The sequence below is a fragment of the Mycosarcoma maydis genome, chromosome 4, assembly GCF_000328475.2.
Source record: "Mycosarcoma maydis chromosome 4, whole genome shotgun sequence".
In the NCBI taxonomy this organism is placed as follows: domain Eukaryota; kingdom Fungi; phylum Basidiomycota; class Ustilaginomycetes; order Ustilaginales; genus Mycosarcoma; species Mycosarcoma maydis.
The window spans coordinates 532,026-559,475 of NC_026481.1; the positions used below are offsets into that span (position 1 = coordinate 532,026).

A 27,450-nucleotide genomic window follows, 5' to 3' on the forward strand; every position below is an offset into this window, starting at 1 on the left:
CCAGAAGAGTGACACGAGCTGTTGGCATCAACCAGCTGAAACCGTTGTTCGATTCGTATGCGAAAGTGAAAGTGCTGCCTGCTGTCGTCGATGCGAGAAGCAAGAAGTAAGGAGGACAAGATGATGGCGAGAGCACGAGATAGCAATCTGAGCGAGATAAGTAGTTAACTTATGGCAAATCTTTTTGTGTGCACAACTTTGCTGCGCACGTCCGCGAACCAGAGAGCTCGGTTCTAAGCACACACACACACACACACACACGAGGGCTTTTCTTCCACTCACGACTCGCGGCGTCACAAAAAATTCGTGAGTCGTCATTTCACTGTTCGTGTTTGGCTGGCTCGCTATTCGTGATTCTTCTCCGGAATGCGTTGGTTGGTTGGCCCATTCTGTAAATTGGCACGCATCATTTGTGACTCGGTCCTGCAATTACATACGCATGACTAATACTCACCTCCAATTCTCATATTTCAGGGTCCACTGCAAAATACGATTCACGATTGTCAAATGTCGCCAGACCGCATCAAGGGGCTGAACGGTGGACATGACTCGGAATTCAAAGGTGCAGACAACATCGCATTGTGGTTCTTGGCTGATGCCAGTGTTATATTCCAAGTTGTCCGATGGGTTGGAGAAGAATCTGTTCGCTTGGATGGTCAAGCGCTCACCCTACGGCTCAGGCGAAGACTCGATGACAATCGGCTCCTCGCGAGAGCTGTGGAGAGCCTTTGGTGGCATGCTGCTGCTCTGTCTGCCATCTCCTTGCTGAGACCTTTCAAACCCTCCCATTCCCGCTGAGCCTGTGCCGCCGAGAATACTGTCTGGAATTGAAGCAAACAAGTCATCATCGTCGCTGTCAATCAGAGAGATTGGATCTTCCTGTGTCGCATGCGTTTTAGGTGGCGCATCAGCCGCACGTTGGCTCCGAACCTTGCCACCCGAGCTTTGCGTCATGCCCTCGGGCACGATCAGTGTTGCTGGCCGCCGCCCTGTTGGAGGCGGCAGTGCTGAATCCGATATGATGATGGATTGGGCGTTGCCAGTGTCTTTGTTTGTCGAGCTGGACGCCGTATTTGTCGATACAGTCGGTCGTTTTGAAGAGGAAGCGGCGGTCATGATCTCTTCTTCAGCTTCGAGCGCTGCCAGAAGCTCACACTCGTCTTCGTCCGGACTGGAACCGCGTCTGAAATCTTCGACTTTCTCGCTTCTTGGTGCAGCGCCATGTGTCGGTGTGATAGCAACTCTTTCGCCATCGGCCGGTGTATCGCTCTGCGGGGGTTTTCCAAGCTGAGATCGTAGCTTGTCGATAAATCTGTCTTCCGCCACTTGGTCTTTCTCCCGCACACATCCGCCTTCCACGACGACCGTTTGAGGCGTCAACAACAAGCAACCATCCTTGACAGCTACTCCTTTGAGCAGCAGCTTGGTCCCAATTTTCGTCGTGTTCATATCAAGCCCAATGATGCGCTGCCATTCGATCGCGCACACGCTGGTACCGTTGCCGCCATCCGCGAGCTCGAGCTTGAGCATTCTCCTGGGGTACACGGTGGTGGCTTGGATCTTGTCATCTTGTTGCGCTTGGAAGTCGGCCATGTGGTCTGCTTCCGTCGCAGTGTTTGACTCTGCTGGTACCTGATTCGGATCCATGTTGGCACACCGAGCGTCTCTTCGCGCATGGGCAATTTCGAGCTGGTAGGAAGCAGAGTAGCCAATATCGATCATGCTTTCGATCTGTACCAAGATGGCTCCACGACCGGATTCTCCGATTTTGCCAGAGCTAGAGGTGAGAGCAGCAGCATTGATACGGCTGTATGAAGCGGGCACTACTTTGGCTAGATCCGAGTCAAGCAGCTCTTGCCTCACTGCTTCCGCCAGCTGATCGGACGATGCAGCGTACGACCCCAAGCCACGCTGGCGGACGTTTCTGACACAATTTGACCTGTGCGGGTGATCAAGAGCGATTCAGAATGCAAGCATGGGTCAGTGACAGCTGTCAAAGAAAGACAAGGCCAGATATTCAAAGATGCGAAGTCTCGACTTACAACCAGGAGGGGTCAACATCCAAAGTGGGGTACCTCGCTGCCAAGAGGCGTGACACTGCGAGGGGTACCTGTTCGTTATCCACCATCCTGAGGATACAGTGTGAGTTGCTGCTCGAACTACATCGTTGAACCGGACAAGGCGCGTTTCTTGCAGGAACAAACGTGTTGGGTCCAGATTCAAGATCGAAAGCAACTGAGCTGAAAAAGTCGTGGGGGTGCGAATTGCCGGCATCCGAGCATTTCGCCGAAATCACGAATCACGAATCGTGAATGTCACAGAGTGACACAATTTGAACGCGACTCGCTTCTCTCGTGTCTGTTGCTCACACTTGACGCGCAGAGGCCTGGATCATATGGCGACGCACTAAATGACACTCGTGACTGACAACTTTCACGTACAGTATGTCTGCTTGTGTAATTCTGTGATTGCCGTAGAGTCGCTGTTTCGTGAATACTGTATACCATGTCGTACAGAAACTAGTAAGCTCTTTGCAGCTGCACTCACGACTGGCGCTAGGAGAGTACATCTGCCATGGCTTGTGCCTCGTCTTCTGGCAACTCGACGGTCGACGGATCTTGAACTTGGTCAGGTGGCTTGGTTTTTGACGCCTGGAGGTGGCTCGGACGGAAGGCAGGACAGCGATCAATGCAGCTATCGGGCAGCCACAACTCGAGCAATTTCAGAAAGAGCATGTCTACGACCACGATAATGACAAAGATCTTGCCTGCAATGACGCCTCCTGCACTGTATCTAGCCAAGCGTTCAGAAGGGCGTGGCAATTCGTTCTGCATCGCTTGGTGGTATACGCTGTCGACGCGTTTGGCGACGTCTGACCAGGAATACATGTGCTTGACCGCTTGGTGGTATGCCAAAGGATCGTGCTTTCCCGCTCGAACGTATGCAATGGCATCGTCCATCGCTCGCACAATGTCGTCCTCCTCCGGTTTGGCAAGCCGCACCATCGACGGTGGTAGCACTTCCGGAATGCCGCCCACCCGCGTCGAAACGATGAAAAGGCCTGCACATGCGGCTTCGATGATGCCAGTGCCGAATGCCTCGGTCAACGATGTGTTGAGAAAGATCGCCCCGCGTGTCAAATGGTCTCTCACGTCGCCTTGACGTACAGCTCCGCAAAGCTCGACGCGATCTTGCAGCAGGAATCGCTCCCGCATCTGCTCTAGTTCCACTCTTTTCGGTCCATCACCGCCTGGAGTGACACATGGACGAGTAAACATGGGTTAGCTCAACTTTTTCTGGTGCCTAAACCTCATAGCTAGCGGCTCGACTTACCAATGAGAAAGTGAAGATCTGAGTGAGCTGTACAAAGCCTTGGAATCGCTGCAATCAACAGATCGATCCCCTTACGATACATTAGTCGGCTCAAAACGACCACAGTCAGCTTGTCTGTCTGTGTGCGCGAAGGATCAGGCAAAAACTGCTCAGCGACTACCGCGTTGGGAATCACTGAGACCTTGCTAGGATCCAGATTAGCACGCAGGGTCGTATTCTCCTTGCCAGTATGTGAGACGCAAATCACAGCGTCGACATCGCTCAGCGCAAATCGAAGCAGCTTGTTGGTCAAAATCGAAGCCGTGTCCGCAAAGCCAAACAGACTGTGATCGGTAAACACCGCGCGCAATCCCAACGTACGCGCGTGAAGGATGCCTTCGTGAGCCATGGACGACAGCGCTTGATGTCCGTGGACAATCTGAATTTGCTCGCGGATGAGAATCGATCGTAGAGCAGGGAAGAGCGCGAAAAAGTTGGGAAGCGTGTCTTGACGAGCGATCACCTGGTACGGAACGTGATATACTTTGAGCCCGTTGGACAGATAGCGTACGCCGACGCGATCCGGCACGTAGGCATGCGTGATCACGATGACCTGTCCAAAGAGCAAAGAGAGCTCAACGTCAATAACCGGGAAACTATTCAGGTGCACATGTCAAGGACAAACCCACCTTGTGGCCTAGAGACAATAGTCGACCCCCAACAAAGTAGATGTGTCCTTCCACGCCGCCGACGTTTGGATAGAAGAAGTCTGAGACCATCCTGAGCAGGCAGTTCAAGCAAGAGAGATACCATCATAAAGCCAGAAAAGAATCGCACGTTTCAGAGCCAGAGTCCAGACACGAGCAAATTTTCAAGAGGTTGCGAGCTTGTCAGTTCTAATTGCCCATTTCCATTTTCTAGTGACATGTCCGCGACAGTTCAGTGCGGAACTGCACAAGGGAAGGGCATGGATCAATGCTCACGCAATCTTGTAGCGAGGCTGAGTGCTCGCATTCGAGTTTTCAATCGTCTCCATCGTTTCCGCCTTCGAGTCCGTCGGCACGTGTAATCCCAACGAGGAGAGGTCAATTCCCAGGCTTGTGGCAATCGATTCTGCCGCTCGATCGGCCCCAGAAGCAGTTTCGTTGGCTTGGCCAAGCATCTTTCGTGTAAGCAACAAGCGCATGGCGAGCATGTGTGTGGCCACTCGGTCAAATTTCGTTCCGCTCGAGAGCGCATTGTCAAGGCGAACAAGGCTCTTGCCCGTTTGTTTCTGAATCTCTGCACGCTCTGACGAATTAAGTGAGCCGAGATTGATAAATCTGGCGGCACGTCGAAGGCTGGCCTCGGGATCACGGAACTGATTCGGCTTTTCCTCGGCGAACAACATCGTATTGGTCGACAGGGCTTGATCGAACGACTGGTCCATCGCAACTGTCGAGCAGAACAACTGGTCTCGAACGTACTTGTCCCAGGCATTGGCAGGATCGGCCACTTGCCTTGAGGCATGGAAAGCAGCCATCCAGCTCCACGCTCGGTCGGTAGATACGTCCGGACTAGCTCCCCCACGTCGTGCCAGTTGCTGCATCGCTTCGCATCGTGTCACTGTAGCACCGCTCGAGTATTCCGATGGCGCCGAGACCGTCTCGCCAATCATGGCGGCAGCCTCAGCGCGAACCTCCTCATCGTCGTCGGTGAGCAGGTCGATAGCCGCAATTCGAGCTTTGAACAGCGCAGATTCAGTTGCGTCGTGCAACCGCGACGACTTTGCAGACTTCGCGGGGAAGAGAATGGACCTTAGCACACTCAACGCCTCGACGGCCGCTTCTCGCGATTGCACCGATGCGTAGTCATCTGCGCACCTGGTCACGGCCCAAGACCATTGCTGCAAAATGTCTTGTACGCCTTTACCGTGAGTTTCCCGAACCGTCAACAACTTGCACAGGTCAGAGAGGTAAGGGAGAAGCGCTTCCCGTAAGGGCACGCAGACGGTGCTGCGTACACTGTGGGCGACCGAGGTGGTTTCTGAAATGAGTGTATCTTGAGTGAAGACGCTCTTGAGCCAAGAAGCACCTTGGTTATCTGATTGAACGGCGATTTGGTGCAGAACTGTGGCTGAATGGACACGATGCCAAATGCCTTCCTCCTCATCTTGTGTTGTAGCATGAAGCTTGCGAACGAAGCAAGGTACGAGCTCAGGCTGTCGGAGCGATGATTGTTGGAGAGCGCTAAAGCCGTCGTCTCCATTGAGTGCCTCGAGACAAGCGATCCGCACATCTGGTGACGCAAAAGCCATGTGCTTGCCGCAAACCTCCAGGAAAGAGTCGGAGCTCGAACCTTTCGCTGCTAGCTGCAATTGCAGCCGGGTGCAGACGCCGAGCAAGGCGGGCCCTCCGGGCGAACAAGTCATTTTGGCCAAGACGTCGGGTCTCTCTGCATCCGCAAGCAGCATCGATGTCCAGATCATCACTTCTCGTAAGAGGTGCTGGGCAGCGTCGAGGAAAGCAGCCTCGCGAATCCCGACCAGGTCTTGGACCACTTCCAGGAATGCCGCCTGCGTGATGGCACACCGGTTCCTTTCGAGCAACTTGCTTGCATTCACGGTCATGGTTTCGGTAAGGAGCGCCACATCATTCGCTAGGGCGGCCGTGGGCGCTACTGCATCTTCAACGCTTTTCAACAGCCTCTGAAGCAACAAGAGCTTTCCATGCACCTCGTTTTGCGAATGAAGTCCGATAGTTTCGAGGATAACGCTTGCGTGATGTGCCGCGGATATCAGAGGCACGAAAGCAGCGTACGCCTTTGCTGCTACCTCTCGCACCTTCCAGACCTTATTGGTCAGGCACTTGGACAACGACGTACGATAAACTTGCATTCTCCTTGCTTCGTCTTGCCTTACCGGCTCGTTCTCGGGTGCCTGCATCCTGCTGAAGAGCATGACCACAGCGAAGAGGCTGGATTCTGAGCCGTCATCGCCATCTACATCCTCCGTGCTAGTGTCGCTGAGGACGCGTCGGAGAAAAGCGTCGAGGTTGGGATAGGCGGCAAAAAATTCGTCCACGGGCATACGCGCGTCCTTGGTGTCTTTGTTGGTGTTCCTGCTTCCGAAAATCTTGATGCTCAACGACGAAAAGAGCATCATGCTGACGTTGCGCAAGCCCCAGAATCGCGAGCGGAACCTACTGATGGTCAGTTCAAGAAGTGAGCCAAGATAAGGAGACATGTGGTCCGTCAGTCCCCCATCCATGACGAGGACTCTCAAGATGTTTAGCGCATGAATCGATGCGACCGGCATCACATCCAGCTGGGACGAATCTTGCGATGCGATCTGCATAAGGCGGCTGACCGTCGACCGGAGAACTGAAGCATCCGACTTGTTTGGCTGAGCGCTAACGAGGGCAAGCACGGCATATCCAATACCAGCACTGCGGCGTGTGATGCTGAGCTGCGAGCCAGACTGCGCCACTGTATCCAGAAAGGCGGAAATCCACTGCTGTGGCAAGCCGGCAATATCGGAGGCATTGCTTCGAACGATGGCCGAGGCAGCATTGCAATAGGCAGGGTAAATGGTGCTGAAAGCGCCTCGATGGCGAACCTGAGTAAGCCACATGTTGAAGCGTTGACCTACTGCCTCGATGGCTTGAATGCTGTAAATCTCTCGCCAGATATCAGTTGCGTGGTTTGGAGAAGCGGCTTCGGGCCCCTTTTTGCCACGCACAGAAGGAGGCAATGCGAGAACAATGGCAACAAGGACGCCTAGTAGAGCGCTTGCCTCTTTCATGCCTCTCCACGAGTATGACAGGATGACTTGGTGCATCGGTCCTGCATTCGACTCCTCTTGCGGATGCATGAAAGCTGCTTTTGCATCGCCATCAGCTGCCTGCATCGCGAGAGCAGTCTCATGAGAGGCGGGCTGGTCGAGACCAACATTGGCGTCTTTTGCATCGTTCGCCTCGGTGCTGCCTTCGGGTGCCGAGTTGCAAAGCACTGCCTTGGTGACCTGCCACACTCGGTCGATGAGTTCATGTGCCCTGTACACTGCGTCTCGGAACGACTGAAGATCCGACTGGTCCAGCGAGTGCACAGAGATGGTCGCAAAAAGCTCCTGCAAAGTGACAAGGGTTCCATGCAGAGGATGAGAAGTGGCCGCTTCGAGAATCTTTGCTTGCTCTGCGACTCGAATCTGGTGGTCGAGAAAGTCGAAGAGGTCAAAGATCAGCGAGAGGGTGGCATTGGCGCAAACCCGCGACGGGCTATCTTGAGCTGAACCGACAAATGACAACAAGGAGGCGGGTCGATGTCCGAGCTGTTGCATGTAGATTTGTCGATACAGCTGAATCAACTTGGATGCAGCCGCCGACTCAAAGTCCCTCGTGCTGGTCAGCAGCTCAGCAGCACGGCCAAGGATGCGTGTGGCTGCTGCCTCGACCGTCTCGAGACCTGCCAATGGAGCCGGGAAGCGTGACAGCATGCTCAACGCTCGTGCTTGAATATCGTCGTACGAAATCTCCGAGCAAGACAGGAGCAGCCTGACGAGCGAGGGTGTGATCAGATCGATGCTGAACGGAAACTTTTGCGAAAACACTTGCTTTGATTTGTTGAGCGACATGCCCGCATTCTTGCTAAGAGCCGCATCAAGCTGCTTTGCCAGCGCATTGTTGGAAAATGTTGGGTCTACACCACTCTCCAAGATGAGATCCAGAAAGGTGAGTGAGGTGATGCTGGCTTGGTACGATGCGCCTGCATGAAGCGTCGCGCGGACGAGCTGAACCATCCATTCCAAAAAGTCTTGGCTTGCGTCCAGGGACGACTGCATCGCAGCTAGCTTTTCGCTTTCCTCAGGATATCTTTCTGCCTCGGCGATTCGAGTAATCTTGGTCAGGTCTCGAGCGAGAGCATAGGTGCTTGCGCGCAGTCGTGTGAGCAGCTTGACAAAGAAGCCGCGCAGCTCGCCTCTCGCTGCTGGATTGGTAATGGTCAAGCTGTAGGGGAAGAAGGTGCGGAGGATGTCGAACTCGGCAGAGGTGAGCGGCGCAGCTGGTGTTTTGGACTCGATGACCAACGAGAGTGCAGCGATTTGGAGCTCACTTGCAGCTGCCAGGATGCAATCCTTGAGCAACGACGCAGGAACGATCACTTGAGAAGGCTGACCATCGATCCGCTCTTCTGTAGCAAAGTCGGAAGCAATGTCGATGCGGCAAAGCCCCTGCACCTTTGCGATACGAAGCACCAGGAAGACGCTCTCGATTTTGATCTCGTCTTGCGGCACAGAACTGGAGAGGAGGCTGTCGAGAAGCGTTGGAAAGATGCGCTGGTCCAGATCGAAAAGTGCAGCGAGATGATATGATGCTAGTCCGGATCTCAATCGTTCTCCTCCGTGCTGCAAGGCCAGATTCAAAGGCTGAGCCCAAATGCCAATCCATGACTGCCAAGCTTGTCCTTTCGAAGCGTCTGCGAGATTGTCCTTGGCTGAGGAAGCGAGATGGCAGCGCAAATCCTGTGCCCTGGCCGCGAGAAAGCTGAGCGCCAATCTGGACCTCCTATTTGCGCCGCCATCAACAGTCCCGAGGCCGCGAATCATGCGATCGTAGATGTCAGAATCGGCTAGAGGGGCGCCTCCAGGAGTTGCGGTTAGGAAGGGCTCTGAGCCGTATTTGGCCATGATGATCTCGAGAACGATGGGCGACTGCTTGCGTTGCAACTGTGACAGGGAGCGCTCAACCAAAGTAGTGAGGAAGACGCTCTCGCAAGGATACGCCAAGGGCGACTTTGCGGATTTTTTGTCATCGGAGCTAGGCGAAGATGATTGGTATATAGAATCGAGCAAGGCAATCACAGCCTCAAAAACGGCTTTGGAACGGGATGACACTTGTGTGCGTTCGGAATGACAGGCGGACCAGATCACATCGGCAAGGCTGAGCTGATGCTCTGCGGGCAAGAGTTGCTGCTTTGTGCTGACCTGGAGACTAAGCGCAGATGGGTGGGAAAGAAGGCTGACCAGATGTGATGCCCAGAGACGAAGCGCATCGAGACCATATTTGAACGAAGGAGAAAGCTCGTCAGGAGATTCCAAGGTGAGGTCGAGACATTGTTGGAGCAACGAGAGGGGCTTTTCGAGGTAAAGCCGAGTGACCTCGTTGCTGCCCGAAGCAGCGCTCTCCTGCGCAACCAGCTGGATACTCTCTACGTGGGTCAGCAGCTGGAGCACCGCTTCGGGTGCGCCTGGATCCGTCTTTGCCTTGACCATCGTGAGTGGTCGGCAAGAGCCACGAAATTCTGAGTTTGAAGGCGACACAGGATGAAGATGAAGATGGAGGACGAGGAGGCCAGGAAAGGTAATGAGACCCTCTCAGCCCTTTTTTTTTGCTTTTTCTTGAGTTCTTCTCGCTGCAGAATTTAATCACGAATCACGAATTCGTCGTGATTCACTCACTCACGGACTATTCACAGATTTCGGTTTTTTGGAAAATCCTCTTATGGCCTGCACTGTACAGTCACGGTTGTGAGTAACAGCTCGTCATGTGTGTCAATCAGTGAATGCTCAATCCAGTCTCGATCGGGTCAATGGCTAGGGCTGCGGCCTCGCTGTCGAGGCGCTGACAATGCTGGAAACGTGTGGACAATGCATGGCCATGCGGTGCAGATTTTGCGACAGGCAGGAACGTGGGGCTGAATTCGCTATGGTGCTGACCTCACTGACCAACATCGAAGACGCTCAACAGAGCAAAACACGCATAGAAGAGTCCTACCGGATAGGCCACAAGCAGGCGCTGCTCTGATAGCCGCAAGATCGAGACAAAGATGCCCGACGCCGAAGTGGAACACCAGAGGATGAAGAGAGGCGAGACGATGTAGCCTATGAAGGAACTGTGCGATCAGAACGGCAAGCGAAATGAGAAATGAGCGAAGAACAGAGAATCAGCAAGAAGATCATAGCCGGCAGATAAAATCGCAGGGGGGGGGGGAGGATACCTACTCTAAGCGGACGACGATGCTGGCGGTGCTGAGAATGCAAAGCGGTAGGAGACAGTAGCCAAGGACCGAAGCGACTCGATACGCATCGATGCCTCCTTCACTCATAAGGTTGAGCAGCGTGTAGATGCTAATAGCGCCGAAAAGAGCGACACCATAGACATAGCCAAACTGACTCTTGCCTGCCAAGAGGAGCGTCATGCCGAACAGGAAGCAAAACAAGAGGGGCCCGGCGAGATCGGCATCGTCCATCATGTGCGCGTCCTTGGCATGCGATGCCGAGTAGCTATGCAGAGGGTTGAGCACGGTTAAGGTCTTGTCCACAATATGGCCAATGTTGATGCCAAGCTCCTCCATGAGCGGAGGCTCGTCGGGGAATCCACCCGTGCCGAATGCAGACCAGAAGCCCATCTGCGAGCTCATCATGGCGTGTGCGGCTGATCCTGGCGCATAGCCCGCCGACGATGACATGTTGCCTTCTAGAGATGGACGCGCATTGCTCCCTGTAGCGAAGCCATCGTGCCCAGTGCCGGACGAGTAGTACGAAGAGAATGGATGGTTAGAGGAAGGATTGCTGTAGAAATCCAGCGGGTTGCCAGCTTGACCAGATGAAGTAGCCTGCGAAGCTTTTGAGCCCGAGGCCTGAGCACCGTAGCCATAAGGTGAGGATGAATCAAAGATGGCCGACATATTAGCAATCGATATCGATATCGGTATCGGTATCCGGAGATGCTGCTGCTGAATGAGAGTAACCGATGAACAAGGTGTTGGTTTTAGCTCCTGTCTGTGTCGTGGTGACCCAAGCGTCGTCGCTGCCAACACAGCTCTGTGCGTCGCTGCGCCAAATCACGAATCACGAATCAATCGTGAATAACCGTGAATCGTGAATAGTTTACAGCAATCACGAGTGTGAATTAAGTTAATTGTGCGTTTCGCTTTCTTCTGATTTCTGAACAAGGATGCGTGGAGGTACTCTTCCGTACGAGAAAGCTCTAGCCCCACACGGCTCAGCTCGCTGAAATTTCAAGAAATTCTGCACGTTCAGCCAACTCGAAAATTTCTAACAACGTACACCGAATCGGCTCGACTTTTTCTTCCTCGCTGCATTTGGCGTAGCTAACAAGAGAGAGAGAGAGAGAGAGGCAGTGGAGTGGCACAGCAAGCACATCCTGAGGAATCCTGATCACCTTGGCTCTTCACCTTCACCCACCCCTCCTCTGATCTCAACGGTAGTGCTGTCAACATGCCTCAGGTTAGTATCCGAGTGTCCTACTGCTATTTGGACGCTGTAATGTTGACGCCGCTCTGAACCAAGCGTTGGATGCAAGTTGCTGATATGTCCATCTCACCCTTCCGTTACCAAATTCTCACCAAACAGAACGATTACATTGAAGAGCACATTCGTCGACACGGTCGCAGGCTCGATCATGAGGAGCGTCAGAGGAAGCGCGCCGCCCGAGAGGTACACAAAGCCTCGGCCGTGGCGCAAAAGGTGACGGGTCTCAAGGCCAAGATGCTCAACAAGAAGCGTCGCAACGAAAAGATCCAGATGAAAAAGACGCTGAAAGCACACGAGGAGCGAGACGTCAAGCAGGCATCCACCTCTTCTGATCCCAACCAGGCGCTTCCCACGTATTTGCTGGATCGTGAAGGTCAGAAGGACGCAAAGGCGCTCTCATCTGCAGTCAAGGAGAGGAGAAAGGACAAGGCGGCAAGATACTCGGTGCCTTTGCCACAGGTGCGTGGTATCGCCGAGGACGAGGCATTCAAGGTCATCAAGACAGGAAAGCGCAAGCAGAAGGGATGGAAGCGAATGGTTACCAAGCCTACCTTTGTCGGTGAGAGTTTCACCCGAAAGCCACCCAAGCTTGAGCGTTTTATTCGACCTATGGGTTTGCGATACAACAAGGCGCACGTCACACATCCCGAGCTCAAAGCTTCCTTCAACCTGCCCATCGTCGGTGTCAAGAAAAACCCGCAGAGTCCCCTCTACACTCAACTCGGCGTATTGACAAAGGGTACCATCATCGAAGTCAATGTTTCCGAGCTCGGAATGACGACTACCACTGGCAAAGTCGTCTGGGGTAAATACGCTCAGGTGACCAACAATCCAGAGAACGACGGCTGCGTCAACGCGGTCCTCCTTCTCTCGTCCTGATTCAATCTCTGTCGCTCCTTGTCGTTTGTTCTGTATCTATGTACACTAGCATCTATCCCATTATGTCTCTGGCACTCGATTCTTATTGCATCTCATTGTCACCATTGTTGTTCAGCCGCGTCTTGGCCAGTGACTTTGATGATTGCATTGAAACGTAACGAAATCGGCGGCAAACGATTGGAATGAGGCACGCGAAAGCAGGCTGTTGAGAGTGTCATCTCCTACCTCTTTAGTTGTCCAGGTCCATTTCTTCGGCAGGACCGAAGCATCCAGATAGATCGATCGGCTGTGCTCCGGCAGTGTGAACACGGTGAGACGATGGCTGTGCTGCTTGAGCGTGCGACTGGAATGCTGCCGAGAAGTCGTGCGAATACGTGCTATAGTGATGCCCATAATGGTGTGGCGCCAGCTGCTGTTGGAAAGGATGCCCGTGTGTATGGTTGATTACGTCGTTGGTGGTTGATCCTGGCGCATGCCGAGCCTGCACAAATGCTGTCGTGTCATGATGTGGACGCGGTTTCGTACTTTCATGTGCAGCCGCTGACCCGAATGCCTCGGGAATCTGTTGCGATGCATGCTTGGCCGAGCGAGTCTCGAGTGGTGACGCCTCGGGAAAGTAGGAGCTTGATAAGGATGACTGCTGTGCATACAGTGGGCTTTCCGAAGCGTGCCAAGACGACCGCACCGAAGCCATGCCAGGGGTCGAGAACGAAGCGGACTGGTTTTCGCCTAAGGGACTCGGGCCAGTGTCTAGACGCTGCGAGAGGCTTGAACCCGACTGGAACGCAACAGGTGACTGGTTCATGAAGCTTGTGGCAGTAGCACCATTCTCGGGTACCGAGGCCAGACCGCTCGGCTTGAGCGTTGACGAGGAAGAGGAAGAGGTAGAAGTAGTTTTGAGCACCTCTTCGGGATCTTTCCACAAGATAAGCGCACCTCGAACCTCCTCAGCATTGATGGGTGAAGCATAACCCGATGAACCGGGACTCGATTGTGCCGATCGTCGCCGGCTGTTAAGCAAGGAACCCAGACTCGAGACTGCGGTGCCTCCTGACCTTCTTCCAGAGCGTCGAGATCGGCTTGTCGGATTTGATCCTCCACCGGACCGAGAAGCAGACGCAGCGTTGTCTCTATCCGACGTGCCTGTGAGCACCGCCCTGCTGTGTGCTTCGAGCTTGGCCATGAGCTCGTTGTTGATGACAAAATCGTTGGAGCTGTCCTTGCTCTCAGTCGACGTGTCGGCGTCAGGCGTCTTTTGTCCTTCGGTCTCGCTCGATGCATCGCCTTCGGACGACGAAGTGTCGTCTAGGCTGGTGACGATGATACGATCTGGCTCCACCTCGTAGCTCGATGGGTCGCCTCGACGCTGTCGCATATCGCTGTCCTCCAAATCGGCCGAGGTAGCTCTCACTGTCGACATTGCGGTTGAATCGAAGTGGTACGAATGCAAAGGCGAGCTTGGTGGAGCGGTGAATCTTTCAATGGCGTTCGGCGAGGTGGGTGGTACTGGTGCTACTGCCTGCTGATAGGTCCTGTCAGCTAAGCTGCCAAAAGAAGAGGAGATTGCGTCTGACTTTGTTGGACTTGATGGCGGTACACGCGGTGCGTGCGCAAACCCATCGACGTTGGTGCCGAGCGTGGAGGCCAGGGAAGTACTGAGTCCAAAGGCCCCAGCAACACCGCTGTTGGACCGCGAGTTGCAGGAGCTTGCGAAGAAAGCCTCGTTGGGCGCAGATGCTGCTTGTGCACTAGGGTCAATGCGGAGTCCAGCTAGCTGGCCATATGTGTGCTGATCTTCTGGCGTTTCAAGCCGAACGCGCTTAGATGTCCTCGCAAACCTGGCCAGCTCGTCTCGATCTAAGTTTGAATTCGTGTTGGGCAGCATGCTGGCAGCAGCCGCAGATGTGGACGAAAGAGTAGGTGTGGGCCAATCGTAGTCTCCGTCCGAGTCGGAGAGGTCTTCGATGCCCCAGCTGCTCGCGCTGGAGGAATGCCTCGGCACAAGCTCGGGTGAGGGCGGATTTACGATGGAAGGGATCGAGCTAGCTGCATTCTGGCTGTTGTCTCCAGAGAAGCGGCCCCTTTTCTTTTTGGTGTTAGTGGGTACGGGAATTGCGGCGAAGCTCGAGGGTGTAGGCCTTGACGGCCCAGCAGCAGCCCAGAAAGGCTCGGCCATGGTATGTTGATCTGAAACGTCCCTGTCTCGACGCGCTACAGCAGGATCAAGTCTCACTACAGCAAAAGTGGGATGAAAACCACAAGAGGACGGCGTAGCATCATACGAGTGCAGTCATTGGAGCGGAAATGGTTTTGCTCCAACGCCGAGCGTGTCTATGAAGCTTTCGCCCAGCCGAATGGTCGTTGTTGATTGACGTAGATTGGTGTTTTTGGGTTTGATTATGATGGCAGTGAGTGCAAGGAGAATGGCGATGATGGTGATGGTGATGATGGTAAAGCTTGTTGCTGTAGATGCGGAAGCACAAAACGTTGAGTCAAGGGTGGAATGTAAACCAGGCCAGGCAGGCCCGTGAATTCAGTTGATCAGACCAAGACAGTGGATCGGGTGCGTTCGAGATGTCGAGGGATTATCGGATTATCGGATTGGAAAGTTTCGAGCGCTGCTTGAAATTTCTGGAAGATTTTGACTGGGTTGACAGATCGAAACCCCACGTTCGTCAGTCACACCACACAGAGAGTCACAAGTCGGCAACAAATCAATCACGAAATCACGAATCCTGAAAATCTCACCTCAAATTCACCCCGATCCCGCCTCCACTTGCAATCGTGAATCATGCACGCCGATTCATGATTCACGACAGCCGAGATGCAGCTAACGTTGACTACAGCTGCAGTCATGAGGGGTGAGTTACACAAGAGGCGTGCAGCAAACCAAAAGATCAACATCACACGTTAATCACGAATCACGAATATTACAGTCGTGAGTATCACGAAATCATGAATTTGGAAATCGCGAATCGTGTTGCACTCGTGACTCAAGCATGCTCATTCACGATTCGTGATTCGTGATTGCGATGCACCAACACGCCACCAGTCAAGAGTGTGACCACGGACGATTTGGCATCGGATCGCTCCCGTCCCTCCGAAACGTCACGATGGTAGCCATCGGATGGCCAGGAAGCTCAGCGAATCATGCTCAGCCCCTTCCCACGCCGACAGAGCAGCAACGGACTCAGTTTGACCGACGTACTAGCAATTTGGTCTATCATACGAGTGTGTTTGTCGCCGGGCTTGTTTTGCTGGAAAAGGCCGCCGATGGCTTTGTTCGTCACGTATCGCAGCTCTCTGCTCAGCTCGGCATCGGTCCAGCCCTCATCGCCGTGCTCACCGCCGGAGCAGAATGGGAAGAGCTCGTGGTCGTTATCGCATCCATCGGTCACGGCGCATACAACCTCGCCATAGCAAACATTATCGGCTCCGCCATCTCCAACATTCTTGGCGCATTCTCGCTTGGAATCCTCTTTGCGCCCGCCGCAGTCAAGTTTGACGATAGCTCCAAAAAATTTGCCATTATCCAGGCGGGCGTTACCAGTCTTGTGCTCCTGCTCATCGCAGCTGTACAGATTCAGCACGCAGACAATGACGCCAAATCGGCCAGCAGACGTCTCTTTGAGAATGTCGTTGGCGTCAGCCTTATCCTCATCTTTGTTCTGTACCTTGTTGGTCTTTCTTGGGCCATCAGTCGTGGCATGCTAGTCGCTCCACGCACTTCCGACACTGAATCAAGCTACAGCACTGGTTCGGACGATGCTACAACCGAAGGCGAGACATCCACCATAAACAGCGATGCCAACGATAGTGCAGCTTCTTCCTACATCGCTCCACAACCTACTCGTGTGGCTGCTGGACGCAGAGGCCAGAACCGCACCGCTACCTCGGCCGCCCTCGAGCGCACTCCCTTGTTACTGGGCACTGCCACCTCGTCCAATTTGGCGTCTCGGTTGTTCCAACGGCGCCGACGCGCCATCTTTCGCAGCTTGCAGAAACTTCTCGTAACCTTCCTCCTCCTCTCACTGGCCGGCTACCTCCTATCGCATTCCATCCTCGAGATCGCATCGCTGGTCCACCTTTCAGATACCGTTCTCGGCCTTACTGTCTTGTCGTTCGCCACCACCCTTCCTGAAAAGTTCCTCAGCATCATGGTCGGTCTCCGCGCGGCTCCGCCTCCGACGAGACCTCCGCTACCTGTTCGCAGTCCTAGTCTCGCCCGTCGTGCTTCCGTGCACGACCAAGCCGAAGACGACGTGGCCCGGAGCGCAAGCAGTATTCTCATGGCTGGGGCTGCTGGCAGCAACATCTTCTTGCTCACTTTGTGTCTCGGCGTTTCGCTCATCTTTGACCGCGGCCATGTATCTCGGTCGACACTGCAGAATCCGCATCGATTTGCGGCCAGCACCGTTCAGTGGCAGGAGCTGGCCCTACTCGAGACAGCGTCGCTTGCTTTGGTCCTCGTTGCGTTTACCGACGGCCAGCGGTGGCAAGGCGTCGTCCTACTCGGTGGCTACATAGCTTTTTTAGTCGCAGAATTCACAATTCTGAAACGCTGATCTCAGAAGCACTCGCGACTCACGACCGTATTTCATAGTTAATTTGGCACTTTCAGGGAACATGTATCATCTCAAACGCCTTGATTGTACGCATAGCTTTGCTATCACTGCCATCACGTGTGTTCGCGTGGTTTCATCCTCTATGACCGACTTTGGACGCCTTCAACTGCTGATCACGCCGCTTGCTTCGTTTGGCCGAATCGTGACTCCAGAAGTGAGCAAACTCTGCAAGACAACATCCTTGTGTTGGCGGCCGTTTGACAGCAAGTGTGCTACTTTCGACAAGACTTCAGACGAACCTAACTCGATCTTTGCCGATTCGGGTAGGATGCCGTCAGCTCTGGTTGGCCCACGATTCAGGACCATGACGGGCTTGTTCTGTTCCACTGCTTGCTTGACCAGCCGAAACGCCGAGTAAGTGGCAAGACTCGTGCCGATCAACAGCATAGCGTTGGCGTTCTCGACCATCTCGTACGAATGATCTCGCAGCTTGTCCGGCACAGATTCTCCAAAGAAGATGACCGCCGGTTTCAACACTCCGCCGCAGTTGGGGCAAGCTGGGTAGTTGAACGTGCTGTAATCGACGTTGTGCAGTTCCACGTCGCCGTCGGGATTGGTTTTCGGAGACTTGCCCGTCTCGGCCATCTCGCGCTGTAGTTGAGCCCATGCTGGATTGAGTCGCGTCAATTCGTCTTGGAACACTGCGCGCGATCCTCGAAACGAGCACCCTGCTGGGTATGCTGACCCGGATGGTGTGTTTTCCTCGCGAAGTGTCACGGCTCTTGGTCCTCTCAGATACCAAGTTGACGTGAGCGCATCGTAGAACTCGGGATTGATTGGGCCTTTGTGCTCGTCTTTACGGTAGCCTTCTGGACTCGATACGCATACTACATGCTTGAGCGTCCCGTGCAATTCCAATATTGTACTTGCCGCAAGCGATGCTGAAGGTGTTGCTGCATGGTGAAGATTGTCGACGTTCTGTGTGATGTATTCGGGAACGTACCCTAAACGCTGTATTGCTGCAATACTGTAATGCCCTTTGTTGGCTTGAGCAACACGCACTGTGGGGAAGCCAAGGAACGACCTTGAGAAGTATCGTTGCCGCGCCAGATGTCCTTTGTCGGAAGCGTCGACAAACTCGTGGTAGAAGATCGGCCTATAATGTTTATGAATCGTATAATGGCCATTCTCCCCTCGATACGGTGCTATACCAGAGTCGACAGAGATACCTGCTCCCGTCATGATCAGCGCCTTGCCTTTGGCGGCCGACACAAATTCGGCTACAAGGTTTGATGCATGGTCAACGCTATGTTGAACCAGCTTCCTAGCCGCCTGTTCCGGGATAGACGGTATTGATATCCTCATACTGAACGCCCCAAGCGCACAGCTAGCCAAGTGCACTCTTGCTGCAGGTCAAGCCGTAGTCTGACAGGAGGATCCGCTATCCTCTGGCAGATAGCACCAAGCCTCGAATAAGTTGGGAGTGGAGCATGCGACGCCGCCGAGATCACAAACCAAAGTCACAAATATGAAACACGAATGAAACTTGTCAATTACGTTACGTACCGCTGCACGTGGCAGGATCCTGGCTTGCGCCTCCACTTCAGGGCAGTTTTTTTTGTCGTGCAGGGCCAAGAGGAACGACATCACTCATTATTCGTGATTATCTCAACGGATGTGCGGACAGCACCAAAGTGAGCGAGGACGGTGGTATTACAATAACTAAAAGTACATAAAAACGAGGCCAACACCAGGGGACCAGACATCGGAACAAGGAGCCGCTCTGTGCGATCTTGGCAGAAGATGGAGAGCAGAACGGAAAGCCTCAGACTAGAAATGTCTGTTTGCACCAACCTGAAGTCGCATACCCACCCGAACACACACATCTACCAGCCGAAATTGAGCTGGGAGCGATGCCAATTCTTGGCGGTCCAGTGCAGCTTCTGTGGATTGATGCGTTTTCTAGGACGCTTGGCCGTATATTTTGAGATAATCAAGTCACTCAAGACAATCATGTGCTTGCCTTGGTACTGCTTAAGCATGTTGAGTGCCATGCAGGTATGTAGGATGTCGGCGTGGGTGAAAGCCGTCTTTTGGGCAATTTCCTCAATGCTGATCTCGTCTTCGGTCTTGAGCAACAATTCGACAATGATCTCGGCCCAGTAGGCACGGTAGCTGAGTAGACCCAGATCGGAGAGCGGTTTTTCGGGACTGCCGAGCTTGCCTTCGATCTTAGTGAGCTCGTACGAGAATTCAATGAGCAGCTTACCGTAGCCGGCTCGCTGGTGCTGAGGCAATGTCAAGATACAGGCAACGTTGTAGTTTTCGGCCGAATCCTTCTCTTTGGAAAAGTAGCCGAGCAGGTGGCAACCGAGGTCATCGCGCTTGACCATGCAGTAGTACAGGAAAGGATCGACGTCGTAGTAGAGCGTCTTGTGGTCGAGAAAGCACTTGCTCAGCAAGCACAAATTTCGACACCACGTCCTTTGAAGTCGGCCGTCGATCTCGAAGAAGGAAATGTCTTCGTGGCGGTAGATCTCGTTGCCCGGCGGATGCAAGAGCGTACACTTGCTTCGATGACGTTTGAGAGTAAAGGGCGAAGGAAAATACGATAAACACATCTCGCAGATGTACAAGGTATCAATGTGGGCGTATTCGAGCGGATAAGGACTAAAGTACCACGTCTCTACCTCGGATTTGCCCATCTGGATCTTGTTGAGATTCTTGACTCTTGCCACTTCGGAGACCGATTGCGTCATTGAGCCCGACGTTCGCAATTTTTCGATCTCTTGCTTCTTGCTAAACGTCTCTTGACCTTGATTGGCGTTGAGCGATGCAGTGAGGCCGCCATTGCTCTCGGTAGCAACATCGTCCTTCTCCTGCTGGTCATTGCCGCCAAGCATCTCCATGGCAACCACGGCGCCATTTTCATCGTCTTCGCCATCCGCATCCGCATCAATAGAGTCGGCGCGAATGCTTTGCGCTGTGGAGGTGTCCCCAGAATCGGCTTTGCGCTTCTGTGGTGTTTCGAGACCACTTTCCCCCTGAACGTTCTTGGCAGCCTGTGCGGCGGCCTTCTTGAGCAGGTTGCTCGCACCAGCGCCGCGATAGCCCTTGCCAGTGGGTGTGAGCGGTGTCGAGGGAGTTGTCGCACCGCTGCCTGCACGAATCACCTTTCGCTTGGTCTTATCACTAGTGACTTCCTTCTTTGGCCACTCGAGCTCGCGTGAGGTGATGAGACGTGTACCACTGACCCATTCGTCGAGACGCTTATTGAATTCGCAGTAGTGAACATAGTACTCGAGCGTTTCTTCCAGAGTGGGCGCTGGCTTGTCTGCCAGCTCCGCCTGCTGCTTCTTAGTAAGGCGAGGCTTGGGTTTTTCGCGAATCGACAGAATCTCGGCCTTCCTCTCCTCCATCTCGCCTGTGACCACGTCGGGCTTCTGCACGAATGCCTTGCATCCTACAACGACGTCTTCCAATCCGTACGTACCTCCGGGACTGATTTGGGGGCCTTCGTCCGGGCCAGGCGTTCCTGAGCCGCCCGGCGTGCCGCTTGTCGACTTCTGTGTTCGAGGTGCCATGATGGCGCGCACTTTTCAACGTGTGCGGCGCGTGGTAGAACTAAAGCTGCAAGTCGTGCGAAATGCGAGTGAATTTGTCGATAGCCGGTTGCGGCCCACCAACGGGGCAGCCAGACTATATGAGCACGGTCTGAGCTGCAGTGCGGCGCGTTCGTCTCGATGGATGCGTTGATGTTGCGATGCCGTTGCTGGATGGATGGAAGTAGCGGCGGGTGCTTGCTGCGCCTTTTCGTCTCTGAACGCTCAGTCACGATTCACAGGTTCTTTTGCCTCTCGCGCGTAAAATTCGAAATCAAGTGTGACGATCGGGAATATCGGGATCACAGGAAGAAAGAAATCGGATCAGTTCAAAAGCTGAGCTTGAAAATGCACCTTCCCTCGTGCCTGTTCTACTTGCCTCAACACCATCAGCTACCATCGATCAGCTTTCCCTTGTCTACCTGAATTTGCCCACCTCGTTCTTTCCGACTCGAATCTGCTACACCACTCTGCAGAACACGGTAGAGCTCGACAACAGCATTCTTCAGCCGTCGGCCGTCTCTAACTTTCGCGACAGGCAGGTGCTCGTCGTGGTGTAATCTCTCCTCTGCAGAGCCTTCGACTGCTCAGCACGCTCTCCGTTAATCAGGATATTGAGGCAGAATGACGGAAGAGGTGGACGAAATCCGTAGGCTGCAAGAGGCTCGCAGCGCCAGTGCGCTCAAGAACACGCTTGCAGTGGGCAAGCTCGGCATCTACGACCAGGACATTTACGGATCAGGCAAGCGCAGCAGCGACTATGTTCGGGAGCTACCGATGGACATGGGCAATACCGATAGCGGATCTGACAATGACGATGACACATCCAGTGGAAGAAGGTCCAATCCACTCGATGTATACTCAGCCCCACACCATCTCTTGCACGAATTTGTAGACGAGGATCACGATCCACTGAAAGCCCGAGCTGAGTCAAGGCAGATCGCTGCACGTCAGAGCGACTATCACCTCCGAAGATTCAACCGAGAGCTTGGCGATGGAAAGGCGGTAGATGCCTTTGCTGAAGATGACCAAGCCAACGGAGGCGATGATCAAGAGAGTTACAAGGACCGCATGAGGAGGGCAGCACTAGAACGAGAGACGAGGCAAGTAACGCGCCTGATCGAAATCAAGGAGAAGGAGGCGAAGGAAAAGGAAGCAGAAAGGTCACAGGAGACGGATGAATGGGATGTAAAGCCTTCTCCTTCGACAGCCAAGCCGGAAGGTGACCGCACACCTAAACAGAAACGAAAAAGAAGATGGGATGTTGCAGCTCCTGCAGAGACTTCGGAAGCTGACACAGAGACCAAAGGACAAACTTCACAAGCGTCTTCCTCCGAGCAAGCGCCGCGCAAAAGACGATCACGATGGGACGAGGCTCCCGTCGAGGCCAATGACACTGCCAGCATCTTAACACCAGAGGCAGCCAACCCTATAGCTAAGCGATCTCGCTGGGATCAGGCGCCCATCGAGGAAGATGGGAGCAATGGCATCGGTAAAGTACAGTCGTCGTCGTCCAGCATAAGTCATGCAGTCTCGATCGCTGTCGATCCTCGCAACCGATACATGTCTGACGAGGAGCTAGACTCCATCCTCCCCTCTGAGGGCTATAAGGTGGTTCAACCACCGCCCGACTACGCCCCTACACGCACGCCAGCTGCCAATCTCATCACGGTTCCGTCGCTGGAGACCGGTGGGTTCATGATGCAGGACGAGGGTGCTACTCGTGCTGTGCTTGAAGAGATGATTCCCGAGCTTCCCACCGACATTCCCGGCGTCGGTCAGCTGGCCTTCTTCAAGACTGAGGATCAAGCCTTCTTCAAGAAGATCCTCAATGAACAAGATGAGACGAAGCTCAGCCTGGACGAGCAAAAGGAGCGCAAGATCATGCGCTTATTGCTCAAGATCAAGAACGGCACGCCTGCAACTCGAAAGACAGCGCTTCGTCAAATCACCGATCGTGCTCGCGACTTTGGACCCGGACCTCTTTTTGACAAGATCCTTCCGCTGTTGATGGAGCGCACTCTTGAGGATCAAGAGCGTCACTTGCTGGTCAAAGTCATCGATCGTATTTTGTACAAACTCGACGACCTGGTGCGCCCATATGTAGGACGCATCCTTGTCGTCATCGAGCCGCTTCTTATCGACGAAGACTACTATGCAAGAGTCGAAGGTCGCGAAATCATCAGCAACCTCTCAAAGGCAGCCGGACTGGCTCACATGATCAGCACCATGCGTCCTGACATCGATCATGTCGACGAGTACGTGCGCAACACCACAGCACGAGCCTTCTCAGTCGTTGCATCCGCACTTGGTATTCCTGCTCTGCTGCCCTTCCTCAAAGCCGTATGTCGATCAAAGAAGAGTTGGCAAGCTCGACACACAGGCATTCGCATCGTGCAGCAGATCGCCATCATGATGGGATGCGCCATCCTGCCGCACCTCAAGAGCCTCGTCGATTGCGTCGAGAAGGGACTTGAGGACGAGCAACAAAAGGTTAAGACAATGACCGCTCTTTCATTGGCCGCGCTTGCCGAGGCAGCTGCACCGTACGGCATCGAAAGCTTCGAAAACGTTCTCAAGCCGCTTTGGATTGGAATTCGACAGCACCGTGGCAAGGGTCTTGCCGCATTCCTCAAGGCCATCGGCTTCATCATCCCGCTTATGGACTCGGATAGCACGCTCTACTTTGTCAAGGAAGTGACGCCTACCCTCATCCGAGAGTTCCAGAGTGCAGACGAAGAGATGAAAAAGATCGTTCTTAAGGTGGTCAAGCAGTGCGCGGCTACAGACGGCGTCACCGGAGCATTCTTGCGCGATGAAATGCTTCCGGAGTACTTTAAGAATTTCTGGGTGCGCAGATTGGCGCTCGACCGCCGAAACTACAAGCAGGTAGTAGAGACCACTGTTGAACTAGCCAACAAGGTTGGTGTCGCCGAGGTTGTATCTCGCATCGTTAACGAGCTCAAGGACGAGAGCGAGCCGTTCCGCAAGATGGTAATGGAGACGATTCAACAAGTTGTTTCCAATTTGGGCGCCGCCGATATTGACGAACGTCTCGAGGTTCAGCTCATCGACGGCCTCATCTACGCTTTCCAGGAACAGACCGTCGAAGATCATGTGATGCTTGAAGGCGTAGGCACCGTCGTCAACGCACTCGGCATGCGGGTCAAGCCATATCTCACGCAAATCGTCTCGACCATCCTTTGGCGTCTCAACAATAAGAACGCTAAAACGCGCCAGCAAGCGGCAGACCTGACTACAAAGCTGGCGCTCGTCATAAAACAGTGCGGCGAAGAAGCTCTCCTCGCAAAACTCGGTGTCGTCCTGTTTGAGCAGCTTGGCGAAGAGTTTCCCGAGGCCCTCGCGTCAATCATCAGTGCCGAGACAGCTATTGCCAACGTAGTTGGCATGGCGCAGATGAATCCGCCAATCAAGGACTTGCTGCCTCGCATGACTCCCATCTTACGCAACCGACATGAAAAGGTGCAGGAGGCCAGCATCAACCTCATTGGCAGGATCGCAGACAAAGGTGCCGACTCGGTCAATCCACGCGAGTGGATGCGCATCTGTTTTGAGCTGCTAGACCTGCTCAAGGCACACAAGAAAGCCATCCGTAGAGCGGCAGTCAACAGCTTTGGATATATTGCGCGGGCCATCGGGCCTTCAGATGTTCTGCAAGTGCTCTTGACTAATCTGCGAGTCCAGGAGCGACAATCGCGTGTATGCTCGACCGTCGCAATCGCCATCGTGGCCGAGACATGCGGTCCATTCACCACGATCCCCGCCATCCTCAACGAATACCGCACTCCAGAACTCAACGTTCGTAACGGGTGCCTCAAGGCGCTCAGCTGGGTGTTCGAGTACATTGGTGAAATGAGCAAGGACTACGTATACTCGGTGATTAGCTGCCTCGATGACGCACTGACGGATCGTGATCACGTTCATCGACAGACAGCAGCCAGCATCGTCCATCATCTGGCGCTCGGTACGTTTGGACTCGGTCATGAAGAAAGCATGCAGCATCTGCTCAACCTCATATGGCCCAATATTTTTGAGACGAGCCCACACGTGCTTGGCTCGGTGATGGCGGCGATCGAGAGTCTCGAAGTAGCCCTAGGACCTGGCGTGCTCCTCAATCACACACTGCAAGGACTCTTTCATCCAGCGCGGAAGGTGCGAGAGATCTATGTTCGCTTGTACAACTCGACCTATCTCCGCTCTCAGGACGCCATGGTGGCATATTATCCCGACTTTTCAGAGTTCTCGGATGAGCGAAACGATTTTCGAAGACACGAACTCTATACTTTGTTGTGAGCTCTATCTCGCTGCTTCGCCAGCAAGATTGTAGGCTCGCTGATCCCGAGGTTGCAGTGGATTTGTGTCTACAATTTTCATTGCCAACGAAATACCACTGTAACCCTGTCGTCAGACGTGTTCGCCTGTTCTTCGATACGGTGTTCGATGGAATAATAGACGACTGGAGCCAAGATTGGCTGAATGTGGGACTGGCCACAGACTGCCAAACAAAAGGATTCGACATTCAAAGCTGGACATGACTTACTTATGAGATTAGGAAAGCTTTCAATACCCTAGATATGCGACGCAAAGCCACGGTCAAAAGGGTGTTTGATCGCGATTGCAGTGACTCAGAGTGATCAAGGCTTGACTCCCACGATTTCAGAGGCCTTTGCGAGCTGATTACCAGCAGGTGCGAAAGGTAGCAGGAAACAGGGAACGATTGTGAGCCTTGAATCTCTAGAATTGCACCCTCACATTCTTGACTGTCCATTTGACAGAGGACGTCTCGAGGAACTACTACTAGATCCTCCTTGCTTGCGTCTTTGGTGATGATGTTTCAATTGGGACTCTTCGCCTCAGTGTCGTCATTGCTCACTTCGAGCGCGGTTCCAGACGGCCTCTGGCTTTCCCAAGCCCAGGCAGCGTCAAAATGAGGCTCCAAAAGTCGGAGCGCACGGCGCCCGATCCACCGCGACATCAACTCGACCTCTTCTCGCTTCGACTACTCCTCACACGCATACAGTCAGGTTCTGGCTCAGACATTTATCTTCATTGCCGTCACTGTTTAACAAACTTCACTTACATAGTCGTAATTGCTATCCGTTCCCTCGCTCAGCCAGTTTCCTCAACAGACTAAGAGTATGAGTGCTCTAGCTGCTACGAAAACACCTCGCTTTAAGCTGCCCTCGGAGCAGTCTGACTTCCACGAGAATTTCAGGACATTTGAGACGCATTCATGAATCTCGACAAGCTCAACATCAAGAACTGGTACATCTGGAATCCCAGGTTCCTCAGAATCATGAAAACCTGGCCCGAAGCCGCCGCTCACCTCAATGCCGAGTACAAAAACGATACCAATAAATACGATGCCATACTGGACAATCGCCTAGTTGTCGTTGTCGATGGCGCTTGTCAGACCACGGGTATAAACAGCATCAACTTCGTCATCACTCGCCCCATGGATAGCCCCAGCTGGACACTCAACTCGCTGTATTCGCACCTCAAACAGACTTTGCTTGAGATCGATAGACTCAGCAAGCCCGAGCTTCTTCCCCAAACTAGTGACACCTGCATGATGAAATCCGAGCTTCTTTGCCAAGTTAGAGCCATCCGCATGGTGAACTCCGATGTTCGTAAATTGGTGATCTCCATTGCATTGGGCCAAGACAGACTCCATGAGCTGCGCACTCGCGGAGGATCAAGTCAACAAAGGCAAGTATGGTGCAGGCCTAGAGTTGGTCCACATTACCCATTTTCCAGACCAGACCGAGTACTCTGTGATACTGGTGGCTGTCAACGACACCACTAGCTGTACACATATCATGCCACTTAGCCGAGAACCCGAACCACTGCAAGTTCTCAAAGATTGGATCAAATACGTCAGGATTCAGACTGGCCACCGTCTGAAGACACTTCGCTCTGATAACGGTGGTGAGTGGTGCTCTGACGTCACTATCCTTTGGCGAAACGAAAGCGGTTTCAGGTGGCAGAAAACATCCGTCAATACCAGCCAGCAAAATGGCAAGGGTGAACGTACGATTCGCACCATCACGACTTCGCTCACATCGTCTACCTCAAACGTAATGGAGTTCAGGTACGCTTGTAGGACGTCGATGCCATCCACCTCCCAATCGAAAACAGTAGCAACGGCCAGAATGCCTCTGATCGCCTCGAGCGGCGCCACTGGAGCAAAAGTGTCGTCGAAATCGACCCCTCGCGTTGAGAGAATCCTCTTGCAACTATTCAACCCTTGTAGCGAGTCGGTACCCGGTTTACGTCTGTCTTGATCTTGAGGACCCATTTCGAGTCGACAAGGTTTTGCCCTCATGCGGCTCCATTCGTCTTTCGAATTCTGAATAGCCGCGTACTTCTCGCTGAGAATTGCCTCGTTGTCTCTGAACGGGATATCAACCGATTGTCCGGCCGGCTGCAATACGTCTCGAGAGTCGGGGCCGTCAGTCGCGCCAATGGAGGACACCGGCGTTGCCTCCCGGGACGCGGTTGCGTTATCGTAAGACACCGACGCTGCCTCCTGAGTCGTTCGCGGAGGAGGCGACATGCCTTCCGCATCGTCATGAATGGCATCGATGTCAAAAAATTCTTCGATAGGCGCGTTGGCCGTCTCATCGAATCTGTTAAGTTCAGTGTATCCAAAGTTGGGCACGTTTTCCTCGTGGGTGGGCGCATGGGGTGGACTTATATCGATCGGTCGCCATTCTGTGCGGTCGGCCCAAGACTGGTCTTCCATGAATTTTACCGAGTTGCTCCAAAAGATGTTCGGTGAATAGTTCGGGCTGTAGAGTAGCCAACCCTTGCGTTCCAA

At 53.6% G+C, this 27,450-nt stretch overlaps 10 protein-coding genes across 10 annotated transcripts; 3 read left to right on the forward strand and 7 right to left on the reverse strand.

Annotated features, from left to right (window-relative positions):
• Window positions 1-669: 669 nt before the first annotated feature.
• On the reverse strand, window positions 670-2,128 carry UMAG_11783 (uncharacterized protein; the record flags this gene model as incomplete). The annotated part of the gene is made up of 2 exons (XM_011390099.1): window positions 670-1,939; window positions 2,043-2,128. The coding sequence occupies 2 exons, from the start codon at window positions 2,126-2,128 to the stop codon at window positions 670-672; spliced, it is 1,356 nt and encodes a 451-aa protein (XP_011388401.1).
• A 427-nt stretch (window positions 2,129-2,555) lies between these two features.
• On the reverse strand, window positions 2,556-4,091 carry UMAG_11784 (uncharacterized protein; the record flags this gene model as incomplete). The annotated part of the gene is made up of 3 exons (XM_011390100.1): window positions 2,556-3,250; window positions 3,334-3,925; window positions 4,002-4,091. 3 exons carry the CDS (start codon window positions 4,089-4,091, stop codon window positions 2,556-2,558), a joined length of 1,377 nt encoding a protein of 458 aa, XP_011388402.1.
• A 200-nt stretch (window positions 4,092-4,291) lies between these two features.
• On the reverse strand, window positions 4,292-9,559 carry UMAG_11785 (uncharacterized protein; the record flags this gene model as incomplete). Its single annotated transcript, XM_011390101.1, has 1 exon — window positions 4,292-9,559. One exon carries the CDS (start codon window positions 9,557-9,559, stop codon window positions 4,292-4,294), a length of 5,268 nt encoding a protein of 1,755 aa, XP_011388403.1.
• A 445-nt stretch (window positions 9,560-10,004) lies between these two features.
• Window positions 10,005-10,974, reverse strand: UMAG_11786 (transporter YIP1; the record flags this gene model as incomplete). Its single annotated transcript, XM_011390102.1, has 2 exons — window positions 10,005-10,179; window positions 10,289-10,974. The coding sequence occupies 2 exons, from the start codon at window positions 10,972-10,974 to the stop codon at window positions 10,005-10,007; spliced, it is 861 nt and encodes a 286-aa protein (XP_011388404.1).
• A 553-nt stretch (window positions 10,975-11,527) lies between these two features.
• UMAG_11787 (putative 60S ribosome biogenesis protein) lies at window positions 11,528-12,442 on the forward strand (the record flags this gene model as incomplete). Its single annotated transcript, XM_011390103.1, has 2 exons — window positions 11,528-11,536; window positions 11,663-12,442. The coding sequence occupies 2 exons, from the start codon at window positions 11,528-11,530 to the stop codon at window positions 12,440-12,442; spliced, it is 789 nt and encodes a 262-aa protein (XP_011388405.1).
• Window positions 12,443-12,671: 229 nt separating this feature from the next.
• UMAG_05237 (uncharacterized protein) lies at window positions 12,672-14,618 on the reverse strand (the record flags this gene model as incomplete). The annotated part of the gene is made up of 1 exon (XM_011389969.1): window positions 12,672-14,618. The coding sequence occupies one exon, from the start codon at window positions 14,616-14,618 to the stop codon at window positions 12,672-12,674; it is 1,947 nt and encodes a 648-aa protein (XP_011388271.1).
• A 937-nt stretch (window positions 14,619-15,555) lies between these two features.
• UMAG_05238 (uncharacterized protein) lies at window positions 15,556-17,007 on the forward strand (the record flags this gene model as incomplete). The annotated part of the gene is made up of 1 exon (XM_011389970.1): window positions 15,556-17,007. The coding sequence occupies one exon, from the start codon at window positions 15,556-15,558 to the stop codon at window positions 17,005-17,007; it is 1,452 nt and encodes a 483-aa protein (XP_011388272.1).
• A 162-nt stretch (window positions 17,008-17,169) lies between these two features.
• Window positions 17,170-18,372, reverse strand: UMAG_05239 (uncharacterized protein; the record flags this gene model as incomplete). Its single annotated transcript, XM_011389971.1, has 1 exon — window positions 17,170-18,372. One exon carries the CDS (start codon window positions 18,370-18,372, stop codon window positions 17,170-17,172), a length of 1,203 nt encoding a protein of 400 aa, XP_011388273.1.
• Window positions 18,373-18,893: 521 nt separating this feature from the next.
• Window positions 18,894-20,591, reverse strand: UMAG_05240 (putative histone acetyltransferase; the record flags this gene model as incomplete). Its single annotated transcript, XM_011389972.1, has 1 exon — window positions 18,894-20,591. The coding sequence occupies one exon, from the start codon at window positions 20,589-20,591 to the stop codon at window positions 18,894-18,896; it is 1,698 nt and encodes a 565-aa protein (XP_011388274.1).
• Window positions 20,592-21,233: 642 nt separating this feature from the next.
• Window positions 21,234-24,923, forward strand: UMAG_05241 (putative splicing factor 3b subunit 1; the record flags this gene model as incomplete). The annotated part of the gene is made up of 1 exon (XM_011389973.1): window positions 21,234-24,923. One exon carries the CDS (start codon window positions 21,234-21,236, stop codon window positions 24,921-24,923), a length of 3,690 nt encoding a protein of 1,229 aa, XP_011388275.1.
• Window positions 24,924-27,450: the final 2,527 nt, after the last annotated feature.